Below are 13,749 nucleotides of genomic sequence, written 5' to 3' on the forward strand. Positions count from 1 at the left end.
CCTGAGGGCGGCCTGAGGATGTGGCATCGGGCCTGAGCGGTCAGGGGCCGTGTGCACCAGGGCTGAGAGAGCGGCGAGGTGTGGAGCCCTTGGCATCCAGCCACCCACGGCGCCTCTGCCCGCTGCAGGACAACCATCTGGACCCACCGCGTCCGCTTCTTGGAGGAGCAGGCCCTGCCACAGTGGGCGACCTTCACCATCTGGAACGCGGGCAAGCAGGGCCGCAGGCTGTACCGGAGCCTGACGGCCACCAGCCGGCACAAGGCAGGTGCCCCTCAACCCCGCGCTGCCCACTCTGCCGCACCCGGCCATGCAGACCCTGTCCCACCTTCCCTGCCCTGCGCTCCCCCCAGGTGGTTGCCTTCTGCGATGTGGATGAGAACAAGATGAAGAAGGGCTTCTACTGCCACGAGGACGCCCAGGTACGTGGGCCGAGGTGGGCAGTGAGGGGCCCTCCCGGGAGCGCTGGCCCCAGCCGGCAGGTGCACCCCAGCTCCTGGGGTCCCCAGGGCCCCGTCCTACCCTGGAGTCTGGCCACCGGCAGAGGAGCCCAGCACAGGCTCCTGGACGCCCTCTCTTCGAGGAGCCCATGTGACCTACATGGCTGGTGCTGTTCCCTCCAGGAAAGGCCCAAGCCACGGGTTCCCATCCTGCACTTCCGAGCTGCCCGGCCGCCCTTCGTCATCTGTGTGAAGCTGGTGAGTGTCGCTCACGGGAGGGGAGCACCTGGCCACACAGGGATGCTGTGGTCTGGGGTAGGGCCTCGGGCGTGCGTGCATGTGTCTGTGCATCCAGGCCGTACTCTGGGTGGGTCCTTTGGGCTGCCTCTTGCCTGCAATCCACTGCAGTGCCCTGGGCCACTCCTCAGGGGGCTGTGACCCGTTCATCTGGCACAGCCTCCAGGAGCCTAGTGGGCACAGTGCCAGAGCCCTGTTGCAGGGCTTCCAAGTCGTACCTCACTGGCCCAGCCCAGGTGAGGGGTCCTGTGGTTTGCACCCCACTACAGGACCTGGGTCACAGCCCTTGCTCCCCTGCAGGGACAGGGACCAGGGGCAGCATGGCTGAGCCTGCAGAGGCATGGGGGCCGGCACCTCCTGTGGAGATGGGGCCAGGCCGGGCACCTCGTTGGCAACCGCGGGACTGTGTCCCAGCCATGCCCATTCCTGTTAGAGGAGTTCACAGTGAACCCCAACAGGTGGCCTTAGGCCGACTCCAAGCCTCAGCTCCCACTGGAGGTTTTGCAGGGGCCCCAAAGAGCATGGGGAGCCAGATCGAGCCAGCCCTGCTGCTTCCACCCAGGACCTCACGGGGGGCGAGTTTGAGGACAACCTGCGGTCGCTGAGCCTGTGTGAGGGCCGGGACTTCCTGCACTTCAGCTGAGCCGCCACCACGGCCAGGCGGGTCTGCCCAGTCCAGCCCGGCCCACTCTGCCCCTGCCCCGTGCCAGTGGATTCCCATGGCTGTGCCCAAGGAGCTCCGGGCTTCTATCCCCAGAACCACTTGGGGTGCCCTCGGCATGGCTCCCAATCTTACTAATGCTCACCAATACTTTATTAAAATTTTCAATATAATTTTAAACCACTTGATCTAAAGCGAGCATGTATGTTATGTTTGGGTTCTATATTCTAGGCAGGTCCTTTGGCCAAATTTCTCTTTATTAACACATCCTCCTCGTGCCCCAGCGATTTGGCTTCAGTGGCACGTGCTGGGTGGCTGCCCAGATCCGAGTGTGGCACTGGCCACAGAGCCCACCTTCCTGGCCCCACAGCCCTGCCTCTGCTCCCGATGGATGTGGCCTCTCCCGAGAGCAGGGCCGGGCCAGTTCTCAGCAGTACCCTCCTGGTGGACTCGTGTGCACCTGTGAGCATGCAGCTCTGTCCTCTAAGTGGGCACCTGACCCACTCAGGAGTCAGCCGGTCAGTGTCCGTACTTCTGCTGATTTCTGCAGCTTCTGCTGCTTTCCTGGCCACTCTCTGGTACTGGGTTGCTCCTGATTGGACCACTTCCCTGCCCTCTTGGCCTCAGATGACTCCGCCCCACAGAATACAGGATGGGGGCGCCAAGCCCAGACCCTGCCCTGCAGCGCACAGGACAGACACAGCGCCCAGCCACGGAGACAGCCGCAGTCCGCACTCCGGGCCCCTGAAGGGCACTGTGAGCAGCCGGGAGGACAGCTGCCCTCACACTCCCGACTCCTAGGCCACAGAAGCCTCCAGCCACACACGCATGGGTCCAGACTCACGAAAGCTGTTTGAAATGGGTTTTATGGGAGCACATTTGTGTGAGGCAACAGCAGATTAACACAGGCACCCAGGGCATGTGAGGAGGAGGCACCGTCTGTCCACAAGACATCTGCACTGTGGCACCGGGCTCTGGTGTGGCCGTCAGCGTCCCTGGGAGCAGAACGTTCCTGCCGGCAGGATGACCGCTCGCCTTCTGGACCAGCTTCAGTGGGCACCGGTCTGCAGAGAGACGGTGGGTTGTGAGTCGCCCAGGCCTCTCGGCCCCTTCTCCAGAGGCCCCAGCACAAGCGAGGTGGCAACACTGCACCTCGGGTGCACACTCCAGAATCTTCTCTGGAGCCTCAGTCACACACTGAGTATTTTCCCACCGAGAATGTAAAAACTACACTTGGGTCAGAGGCCAGATGCTGTGTTCAGCCTCTGCACCCAAGAGGGCAGGGATGCTACCTTGGTCCCCACCCACGTAGGGTGCTTGATGGCCCCCAGCATCTGCGGGGCTCCTGTGAGGAGGAAGCCCAGGGCCCAGGACACCATGAATCGGAAGGGGAAGAGAGAGGCTGAGGCCGGGCACTGTGCGCACGCTGTGACCCTGCCTATTTGGGAGGCTGAGACAGGAGGATTGTAGGCTTGAGGCCAGGCTGGGTAAGTTTGCAAGACCCTGTCTCAAAAGCAAAGTAAAACACAGGACGTGCACGGCCTGACAAGTCCATAAAACTATCAACTGAACAAAGACCCCGCCCGAGTCAGCCTGTAAAGGCCAGGAGTGTAGCTCGGTGGCAGTGTTTGCCTAGCCCAAGAGGTAAGACCTCACCACTCACTAAGAACACACAGAGGCTGGAAGCAGAACAATGGCAGAAGAACCTGGACTGCTGCAGCTGTACCACCATCGGCCACATGGGCCTCAGTGCCTTGGCCCTTCATAGAGGTGCAGGCTCAACAGAGAGGCCATACATGGACCTAACAACCACTTCCAATGTGTTCTGAGGGTTAGACTGAAAGATCCAGACTCCATACACCGCTGTCAGCAATGGGTACAGTAAGATGGCACGGCACAGTTCAGAGGCCTCAGACCTGTCCACGCAAGAGGAAAACGGTGACCTGCTGTGACACCCACGCCTGCTCCTCCGTCAGTCAGACACCATCACCTGCTGTGAGGCCCACTCCTCCTCCATCACACAGCAGTGTGGACTAATGGGCAGGCAAAAACATCGCAGACTGTTGCAGAGACTTCATGTCACACCCTGTAGATCCTGAAGACAGGCCAACAAGATCGGTGGACACAAGAACAGGTGCTTAGCCCACAGGCAGAAACCCAGTGGAAAAGGAAACCCAGAGCTTTCAGAAGGAAACAGCATCCATCCCCTACCTACAGCCTCCCTATAAAGACAGGGTGAAACTAGCGAAGGGCAGGCTAGCGAGTCTGATGTTCTGTGTAAAGGATGGGAGTGCGCTGGGAACAGAAGCTTCTGCCGTGGGCAGCAGCTATGCAGACCTTGCACGTGCAGACAGCCCAATAGGGTGCGCAGGAGCTCTGATGGGCACCAAGGACGAGGCCACATGACCTAGGCACTGAGAACCCCCCGTGACAAAAAAGGAGGACAGTGCTCAGAGCAAAGGCTGTGGCAGATGGCAGCTGAGGGGCTCTACAGGGTGGGAGGGTGAGGCCCCATTCGACAGGTATGGGGGTGCACAATGGTGGACTGCATGGGAGGGGCCAGGGCCAGCACAAGTGGAGACCTGGAGCCACCGGAACAGGGGGCTGGTGCTGGGCTGGGCACAGAGAAGTGCAGGCTCAGCCACGCTGTGTCACGCATGCCCATGGCCCAGGCAGGTATGGGCTGTGCCCAGAGAAAGCACGCTGTGTCATGGTTTATATCTAGATGTTCCCCCAAAGCCTCGTGCATTCACAGGTGGGGTTTGGGGAAGGTGATTGCATCATGGGGTGTGATCCTCATCACTGGATCGGTCCCTGGATGAGTTCACTGCTAACTGTGATGTTGGGAGATGAAGCCTGGTGGGAGAAGCTGGTCACTGGGGGCATAGCCTGGAAGGGTCTATCTCCCTCCTCTCTTGATCACTCCTGCTTCCTGCTGCTCTGCCGTGAGCTGTTTCTCCTCTGCGATGCCCTTCTGCTGTGCTGCCTGCATTGGAGCCGGCCAACTATGGACTGAAACCTCCACAAACGGGAGCCAAAGCACCTCTCCTCCTTGGATTTGTGGGTGTCAGGTACAGTGTCCCAGTGAGAAGAAAGTAACTAAGATACCATGTGTAAAGACACACTGCCACCCAAGGTGAGGGAAGGAAGAGGAGCCCCTGCCACTGTAGCCTCCAGAGCTGGCACGGGAGGGGGAAGGGAGCAGGTGGGGAACCACAGGGTTACCTTGGGGACCAGCTGGGGCTGGGGCACGCCAAGGAGGTCGCACAGCCGATTCCGCTGCTCTCTGGCCACGGGGAGCTCAGCATCCCTGCACAGGAGAAGGAGCTGTGAGCCCTCGAGCCTCAGACCTGTGTGTGCAGCTGCAGCGGCTCTGGACCTCAGGTGCGGGAAGCTTGGAAAACACTCCCCTAGAGACGGGTGCCCGGGTGAACCCTGGCTCAGCGTGAAGGCAGGATGTGACCAGGGCACAGGTTCCACCTGCTGTGAGGGCTTTTCAAGTTGTATTTGAATTCAGTTATTCACTGCTTTCATTAAAACCCAAAATTTGGCAATGCTGTGACAAAATATTAAGTTTTTCTTCTGTGATAATTACTGTTAAATTCATTGGAACTTTAACGTGGTGTCCAGTCACTCATCTTTTTCTGTCCTGTTTTCCTTTCTTTTTCTTTTTTGGTACCGGGAATCGAACTTAAGTCCTTGTGCTTGCAAGGCAGGCAGCGGAACCACTGAGCTAAATTTCTAGCCCCTCTGTCCTGTTTTTAAAAAACTGAAAACAGGTGCTGACTCGGCCTCCTGTGGTGGCTCAGTGCCCAGATCAGGCTGCTGAAGCCTGGCACCTGGGAGCCCCAGACTGGTTGGGGCTCAGGACAGTGTGGACACCGCACACCCTCTGCGGCTCATAGCGCACCACCCCCACCCCACCCCACCCCGCCCCGACCCAACCAGGCTGCACTCGGGCCAGCATGGCCCCGGCCCCTGTGTCTAGAGGGGTGGTGAGGGCAGAACAGGGCCCCAGCCCACCCGGACCTGCCCTGGGCTCGGCTCCTTGCCAAAGCGAGGGTGACGCTGGTGCCCTTGAAGAATGCCTGAGTGCTCATGAGCGAGCGCACGGATGCTGTTTGCATGTGACAGTGCAGGCGTGTGATACTGTGCTCTGCCATAATCGCATGCATGTGCGTACGGTGCCTCGGCCTCACACACGCACTTGCTGCATGACCGTTACTGTGCAGCCAAGCCTGGGACCCCCGACCAGGTCACCCCGAAGCTGCGCTGCAGGCTGCACTTCCCGCCTGGCCAAGGAGGGCTGGGTTCCAGGGTGGGGCGGCCCCTGGTTCTCTATCACGGAGCCTAGGCAGTGCAGCCTCACTGGTGGGCATCCTCAGCTGCCATGGCCAGAAGCAGCCGTGTGTCTGGTGCCCGCCGTCCCTAGACGGGGTCAGCTGCTTCCCTGGCCTCTGACACCGACCACTGTGCATCAGGTGCTGTCACTCACCAGTGTGACAGTGAAGTGGTTCACCAGCGCCCAGCAGCGCCCAGATGCGGGACCAGGCCCCCCGCCACACAACCCACAAGGAACGCACCTGGAGAAGACCCTCCTACCCAAGGCCCCGGCCCTGCTGGTCCCTGGGTGAGGCGGTGAAGGGCAGAGCTGAGCCATCCAGGGTTGAGGTGTCCCCCCTTCTCCTCAGGTTTGGGGGAGCCTGACAGACTCAGCAGAAGGGAGGCAGCCTGGCTCAGGTCCCCACTTACCAGACCGTGTCGCTGAGCACAGCCATGACCTCGTCCAGGACATCAGTGCTCACCACGCCGCTGTAGGTCAGCACCATCTCGTACACCTGGCTCGCCGTGGTCTTCCGGATCTGGGCAAGGACAGCACATCAGTGGGAAGAAACACCACGGCCAGGGAGCCCGAGCTGACCCTCGGGCCCTGAGCAGAGACCCCAGCCTCTGCGGGACACACAGTCGGGAGAGGAGGGCTTCAGGGGCCTCGGGGCAGGTGAGTCACTGTTGGGAAGCAGCCGGCCACCGCCTTTTCAAGCTGCTCGACCCACCCCCAGGAATCTATATTCCTGGTAGCCCAAGAAGGCCGAGCTGTGGGTTCAGCCCCCCACCCTGAGAGCCACTGTATTCTTTTTTTTTTTTTTTTTTTTTGGTACCACGGATGGAACTCGGGTCCTTGCACTTGCGAGACAGGTGGTGGAGCCACTAAGCTAGATCCCCAGCCCGAGTCACTATTCTGAGAAAGTCACTCTCACCTCAGGCCATTTAGAGTTCTCACAGCCAGAGGGAAAGGGAAGTCCTGGCAACTGCCTTGGACAGAAGCTGGGCTCTGGTGCAGGCTACCACCCCTCAGCAGGACAAGCCTGTTACCAGGCTGGGCCGGGGCCCTGAGCCAGCCAGAGCCGCTGCCATGTGTGTGATGCGCACAGGCCACCCCAGCTCCGGCACGTTTCTCAGCCTGCTCGGAGGCACACCTGCGTGCACCATCCCTAAAGGCCTCCGTCTGCATGGGCTGGGGCGACACTCACCACGGGAAACGGGTGGCAGAGGAGCAGCATCAGCTGCAGGAGCACCTTCCTTCTCACATCTCCACAGAACTGTACCATCCCACAGAGCCTGCAGGAGAGGAGCCAGGGGACGTGAGGCAGCGCAGGCCGTGCCCAGGGCTCCCAAGGCTGTTGGCAAGGCCGAGGCGCGTGGAGACCAGGCAGATACAGGACAGGCTCCAGGGTGTGAGGCTCCTCAGAGGTCAGCAGCCACCTGCCCGCCTGTGAGGGCACCACCTGCGATGCCCCCCAACCTCACGGCCCTTGGTGCAGTGGAGGTGTTTGGCCAGGAGCCTTGCCTCTTGTTAGGACTACTGTAAATAGACACTGAAACCCAGGCACTGAGAGGGCTGCAAGACCAGAGCCACCCTTGACTGCCACACAGAGCCACCACGCCCCTCCTGCACTCAGCCCAGGCCACTTAAAACTCACACTGCGATGCTGGACCGAAGTTTCTGGGTGTTTTTTGACTTCTTAATCTCCTCCTTACAAAGCGCAAGCAACTTCACACAGAAGGGGTGGCTGGAAGGAAAACAGTATTCTAGAACAGAGCTTTCAGGGGAGCACCCAACAGCATGTGACATGCACCATGGTGGCACCGAGGGACAGCTGTCACTGCAGAGTGACCAGAGGCCCACTCACTGGGGGGCCCCTCGACTCCCTGGCAGGTGCAGTAGGGAGCAGATGCCTGCCTGTCTTATCAGCAAACCACAGTTGCCCACAGTTTTCCCCGACACAGGTCTGTCACTTAGGGCAGCCTGCCTTAACAGAAGAGACCCAGCCTGACAATATCATGGCTCTGAGCAAAGCCCACACAATAGCCCTGGGCAGAGCAGAGGGGCCAGCTGAGTCCTACCCAGGACCTCTGCCCACACCAGCCCGTGAGCCTCATGCCAGCCGCAGTGCTCCAAAGGTGGCCTGTGACAGCACAGCTGGCCTGGGACCAAGTGGCGGAAGTGGCCTTGTCCTCGGGTCCCTCCACCCCTCACGTGACCCTCCTGACCTGGCTCCAACTGTCAGTTTGAGGGCTGCAGTCACTGTGGTCCCCAGCCCATGCGAGGGCCACACACAGCCATCCACAGACTCCTTCAGGGACGCATGCTTGGATTCCCTGTGCTCTGGGCCCTGTCCAGGCACGCCCCAAAGCTCTGTCAGTACTGCCAAGGCCTACGGCCGCAGTTAGCTCTGTCCACACCAGCATCCGCTGAGCCCCCACTGTCTGTCTGACAAGCATCCCAGCCCCGTGGCTCTAAACCAGACTCCAGAGGCCCAGCTACACTGGCTTCACCCAGTTCTGTCTCAGGAAGGGCAGGCCCAGGCAGGAAGAGCACACCTGGCTCCACCACTCTCCCCTGCCACATCTTGCTCCCAGCAGCATGCCCAAGAGCCGGTGGTCACCCAGCTCCTCTCCCACCAGCCCCAGCCCCAGCCCCAGCCCCAGGGCTCCCCTTCTCCCTGGACCCCAGTGGGGATTCATGCAGCAGCAACAGGCAACATGTCACCAGTTCCCAGTGGCGAGCCTGGCACAGGGTGACCAGGGCAGGTCTGGAGCTGCACTGTGACACTTGGACTCCAGTGTGGTGGAACCAAGGCCTGATCGGTAACTCCCAGCTCTGGGCCAGCATCTGAGGTGCTGTTGAGGGAGGAGGGGATGGCGCCCTGCCCCCTCAGCAAGCTGCAGCTGGGCACCAGCCTCTGGGTGTCGAGATGGAGGACAGGATCTGGCTCACGCGAACGAACACGCAGCTCTGCACACAGCACCCAAGCACACACTGCAGATAGCCAGGGGTCCAGGGCCCTGAGCAAAGAGGTGGAAACACACAAAGTCTACGTCTGAAAAGTGCAGAAAACCAAAACCAAGCACTCCACAAGTGAACTCAGGAGGAGTTCAGAAATGTCCGAATCTGCAGCTGGAGACGTGAGAGGTAATGAGGCTGAGAGAGGAAGGCTGCTCTCGAGGTGCGGCGCTGAGAGCAGCAGGGGAACCTGGGATGGCAGCTGTGACGGAGGGTCCGAGCAGTGGGGCTCTGGTGGGGCCAGGGGTCAGAGCAGCAGGATGGCAGTGAGGGATGGGAAGGAAAGCTGCCTGGAATTCCATGTTTCAGACCAACTGAGAGTGCTGCGGGGCATCCTCTGGGCAGAGGGGGATGAAACAAGGGCCCCTGAAGTACAGAAGTAATGAAAGACAGCTGCAAATGAAGACTTTTCAAGGTGAACGCTGATTTCACAAGGAATGGAAATGACCAAGACTCACGTTCTGTCCTCGGTACAGCCTAGGGACGAAATACTGAAAATTACTTTGGCAGGTCAGAAGTGTGTGATAAGGGTAACCTTAAAAGAACAGAAAAAAAGAGCAAAAAGTCCCCCAAAAAGATATAAGGAAAACAGAATGAGAAAAATGATTCTAAGCAATCAAAGTGACAATGAAAGATGAGGGCAGACAGGGAACACAAAACCATGGGAAACATCGTTCTGTGGCAGATTCAGCTCCAGGCAGAGGCGCACACCTGTGATCCCAGCTACCTGGGAGGCCAGGGCTGGAAGACGGCAAAGTCAGGGCCAGCCAGGGCTGCAGCGCGAGACCCTATCTCAAAAAGGTAAAACAGCAAATCTGAAACCAAGATTAAATGAAACAGATTAAAGGACTCAGTTTAAAGATAACCAGATCCAAGTTTTATAAAACTATAGACTGATAATAACATATTCAAAAAACAAAATACAGTGGTACCTCAGTTCACAAACAATTCTCTCCGAGATTGAACTGGATGAGAATCGAATCAAATTTCCCCATAAGGTCAACATTGAACTTGACCACTAAACTTGATTCAGTTCTCATCCAACTCAGTCTGCAACCAGAATTGTGTAAAGAATCAAGTTCATAGGGCCGGGGATTTAGCTCAGTGGTTTCGCCGCCTGCTGCACAAGCGTAAGGACCTGAGTTCAATCCCCGATACCAAAAAAAAAAAAGAAGTTCATGAACCGAGGTGCTACAAACTTGATTCTCAGTACCTTGGTACACAAACTGTATTCTTTCAACAATTCTGGAAAAGATGGCCATGTTCGTGTTTGTGCAGGAAAGATAGCCATGGTCGTTGTTTATCACCCTATGCAGAATTCGCAAACAGATACAAAATTTTGCCAAATGCCTCTTTTTGCAAACCAAATTGCATACAAACAAGAGCATTTGTACATTCACAGCGCAGCCGTGGGAAAGGCCAAGAGCTGCGTGCTGACTGGAGTTTGGCGCTCTCAATCGTGTGCACTTGAGTTCTGATTGTGCCACAGTGTCAGTGTCGGGCCAGGCCACAGAGCAGCTGTTCCAGTGTGATTTTCCTAAAGCACACTCTTACACCAAGCCTGCTGGGACAAGAACGCCTTGATGGGGCTGGGGATTTAGCTCAGTGGTTCCACTGCCTGCCTTGCAACTGCAAGGACCCAAGTTCGATCCCCGGTACCAAAAACAAAAACAAAAAAACCCCCAAGAACGCCTTGACCATTAAGGATTTAGCAAACAGATGAGACAGCAGCTCGCAGATTAATTATCAGAGAATTTAACATTACTAGATTGGTTGAATCTTCAGATTCTGTTCCTGAAGACATGGAGGGCTAACTGTGTATGTATTCAGCAAGGTTAAAGAAAGGAGATTCGAGAAAGATACTTAGATCTTCACACAGAAAGAATCCTTGTTTTGGACCTGGGGTTACTTTCTTGAGTAAGAAAGCTGTGAAGCTGACTTCAGATGACTGAATGGAAAGAGCAGCAACCCAGCTGATACGTTCTGATGCGCAATAGATTACAGACTCCAGAGTGTTGCTCGGTGCAGACTTTGAAGCTGAGGTACAGCAGGCTAAGGCTTTTAGAGGCTGCCTTTGGTGTGCCAGCTGACCAGCAGAACTGAGAGCTGGTTGGTGTTCAAGGTAGTCTAGAAGAGGACACCCCCTTCTTACTGGGCCGTACGCCCTAGAAAGCCAGGCTTACTGAAGAAGCCTTTCCTTGCCCGCTGCCTTGGTTCCAATTCAGTGGAGCTGATGGCAGCCTTGGTAGACCTCCAGGCAGAGGCTAGCTGCCCCATCTGTCTAGGATACTTGAAAAACGCAGTGACAATCTACTGTGGGCATAACTTCTGCCTCACCTGCATCAGTGAGTCCTGGAAGGATCTGAGAGGCAGTTTCCCCTGCCCTTCTTGCCATCATCTCTGTCCACACAGAAAATTCTAGAACAATTTCCAGCTAGATAATCTGACTGAAGTGGCTAAGCTACTGCCGCTGAGGAGGAGCAAGAGAAAAGGGAGGAAGGGAATGTTATGTGTGAGAAGCACAAACAGGTTCTGACCATTTTCTGCCAGAAGGACCTAGAGGTTTTGTGTCCATAGTGCCGTTTCTCTGCTGCTTACCAGCAGCACTATGTCTGGCCCACAGAGAAGGCCACTGGCTATCACAGCAAACAGCTGGAGCGGCACATCGAGCTCTGGAAGGAGAGAGTGGAACAAACTGAAAAAGTGATTACCATGCAGACTAGAAAATCAGTGGAACTTAAGAAAAAGGTAGAACACAGGAGAGAAGAAATAAAGACTGAATTCAAACAGTTCATGGTGTTTCTTCAAAATGAGCAAGAGACTATTCTAATGAAGGCCTTAACACGTTTCAGATCACGCCTCTGCATTAAAATGTCTATTAAAGGGGACAGAGAGCAAATATGTAAAGTCAGAAACTGAACTGCTGACAAGTGTTCAGAGTACCTATCTACCACAGATATAAAAGTTTAAAGTGCCAAAAAAAGAAAGCATTTGTGAACCAAGGTACCACTGTACAGTATACGAAATATTGAAAGTCAAAGAAAAAGAGTGTAAGTTGAAAGTCACCCAAAGCGATACAAGACAAAGAGTGTAAGCAAAAAAGCACCTCTAGAACTGGAAAGGGTCATTCAATAGAAGTCAACCCTAAACTTGTATGTGCCAAAAATACAACTTCAAAATCCATAAAGCAAAAATTAACAAACTATAAATTTTTAAAAAGCTGTATCGCAACAAGAGATATTTTCTCCGCCATCTTACTTTGAAGAACATGTAAAACTTAAGCGGAACGTTGGTCAGGCTAAACGTGTGGCGTGAGAGTGGTGACCCCACACCTGCCGGTTCTCCCCAGCAGACGGGAGCCTCGGCATGCGCTAGGACTAGTTAAGACGGTAGCTTCCACGTTAAGATCAAACAGGCATCCACAGCATCCAGCAGAGATGCAGATTCACCTTCCTGCTGAGACAGCTAGGGGAGACAGCGGCTCCGGCTCTGGCTCCAGGGGGAGCATGCGGTGGCCGCCCAGTGCCCCGAATGCAGTCTGGAGAGGCTCTGGGCAGAGCACAAGGCAAGGGCTGAGTCTGGTCAGCCCAGATGCCCACAGCCAGGGAAAGCACCACCTGGGGAGGACAGGAGAGCTCAGCCAGGATAGAAAGCTTGGAGAGGAAACGGCAGCGAGCAGAGACCCTGAGTGGGAGAAGGTCAACCAGAGGCCCAGCTGCTCTGGGTCTCCCCATGAGTTACAAGCAATAACCAGAAAGACCTAACTTCCCAGCGACTTCGGTGCCCCAGACACAGGACTGTCAGCCCGGCAAGGCAGCTTCGGTGTCTGCACCCGGGAAAGCCAGCAGGCAGCTAAAGCAGAAGAGGGGACCACTCGCTCACCAAGCCAGCCCACCACCCCAGGGCTTGGGGCGGGGCGTCACCTGGCCATGGTGACTTCCCACTTGGGAGGCACAAACACAGGCAGGCATCTCGGTCTGTCCGTGGTGGGCACAGGCTGCTCAGGCCCCTGCCGTCCAGCCCCCGAACCAGGCCAGACCCTTTCCACAGCTCAGGCTCCACAGAAGCCATGGCCACCAGCCCCCACTGGGACACCTCGTCTGTCAGGCCACGCCACCCCACCTCGGCCACCACAGCCGGCCACCCTGAGCTAAGCCAGAGCACCCTGGACATGTTCTGGGTTCTGAGCGCCAGGCCCAAGTGTTGCTTCTACCCAACAGGGCAGGAAACGGGCGGGCCTCACTTCTCCTCCCTGGTGAAGATGTCAAAGCACCCATTGGCCAGCATCTGGTCCAGCATCTTCAGCAGCGACACGGACACTCTGGAGAGAAAACGCAAATGAGACTCCATGCCATCACCCAGCGTGCGCAGGGACTCAGGAAGGGACAGGCAGACATGACAGCATCCACACAAGATGGCTGAGAAGGGCTCCAGGCCACCACACAGAGGGGAGAGCGTCCTCTGGCCAGGGCCAGCCAGTCCTCACGGAGACTTCTGTTTCCAGGAGTACTTAGCTCGCTCACTCGGGGGCCCTGGGAGCCTTCCTGCAGCCAGGATCCATGCCCCATGTGCCTGGCACGGGGCTCAGGCTATTACACCTCCAGGGTAAAAAGATAGCCACTCATGTCCCTGCCAGAGGGGAGACGGGAGAGGGAGAGGGAGAGGCAGAGGGAGAGGACCAGAGCAGCCCAGCTGCCTGAACACAGGCCACTGCTCCCCAGACCCCCAGAGCCAGGACAGTGACAGCCAGCACACATCAGACAGCCCACCCGACCTGTCCAAGGGCACCACTTGCCTGTCATTCAGGAGGTTGTCCTCAAAGACCTGCAGAAGGGTCCCGCTGAAGCTGCCCAGGGCCTGGGCGTCCTGCTGAATCCCCTTCATGTACTCGAAGAGACTCTGCGTGGAGTATTTGACCTGTAATGCCGAGAGGCCATGAGTTTGGTCTGCTGAGCACGGCGGGCTACAATGTCCTGAGGAGGTGGTTGCTTGCCAGTGACAACAGG

General features: G+C 57.0%; 2 protein-coding genes and 1 pseudogene across 20 annotated transcripts in view; 2 read left to right on the plus strand and 1 right to left on the minus strand.

Moving 5' to 3' along the window:
- The window catches only part of Qtgal (queuosine-tRNA galactosyltransferase), an 88,833-nt gene extending 83,866 nt beyond the window's left edge, over positions 1–4,967 (plus strand). For 8 of the 17 annotated variants that reach the window (XM_087208233.1, XM_087208232.1, XM_013078117.3 and 5 more), the window contains 4 exons: positions 129–264; positions 354–422; positions 624–698; positions 1,630–4,967. In XM_087208233.1, coding sequence (XP_087064359.1) covers positions 129–264; positions 354–422; positions 624–698; positions 1,630–2,199 — 850 coding nt within the window. In that variant the 3' untranslated portion in view covers positions 2,200–4,967. Of the gene's footprint in view, positions 1–128; positions 265–353; positions 423–623; positions 699–1,195; positions 1,579–1,629 lie in introns of those variants that run through there. The other 9 variants (XM_087208239.1, XM_087208237.1, XM_004861050.4 and 6 more) reach the window with 5 other exon arrangements.
- Positions 2,247–13,749, minus strand: part of Tbcd (tubulin folding cofactor D) — a 150,125-nt gene continuing 138,622 nt past the window's right edge. For all 3 annotated transcript variants that reach the window (XM_013078115.3, XM_004861054.4, XM_021241301.2), the window contains 7 exons: positions 13,539–13,660; positions 12,987–13,064; positions 7,380–7,469; positions 6,930–7,017; positions 6,151–6,260; positions 4,624–4,708; positions 2,247–2,462 (listed from right to left, as the gene is read on the minus strand). In XM_013078115.3, coding sequence (XP_012933569.2) covers positions 2,448–2,462; positions 4,624–4,708; positions 6,151–6,260; positions 6,930–7,017; positions 7,380–7,469; positions 12,987–13,064; positions 13,539–13,660 — 588 coding nt within the window. In that variant the 3' untranslated portion in view covers positions 2,247–2,447. The remainder of the gene's footprint in view (positions 2,463–4,623; positions 4,709–6,150; positions 6,261–6,929; positions 7,018–7,379; positions 7,470–12,986; positions 13,065–13,538; positions 13,661–13,749) is intronic.
- On the plus strand, positions 10,876–12,987 carry LOC147828722 (putative tripartite motif-containing protein 61; annotated as a pseudogene).

Source organism: Heterocephalus glaber, unplaced genomic scaffold, assembly GCF_053883595.1.
Source record: "Heterocephalus glaber isolate CG9 unplaced genomic scaffold, H.glaber_assembly_v1.0 deba00000937, whole genome shotgun sequence".
NCBI classification, from domain to species: Eukaryota; Metazoa; Chordata; class Mammalia; order Rodentia; family Bathyergidae; genus Heterocephalus; species Heterocephalus glaber.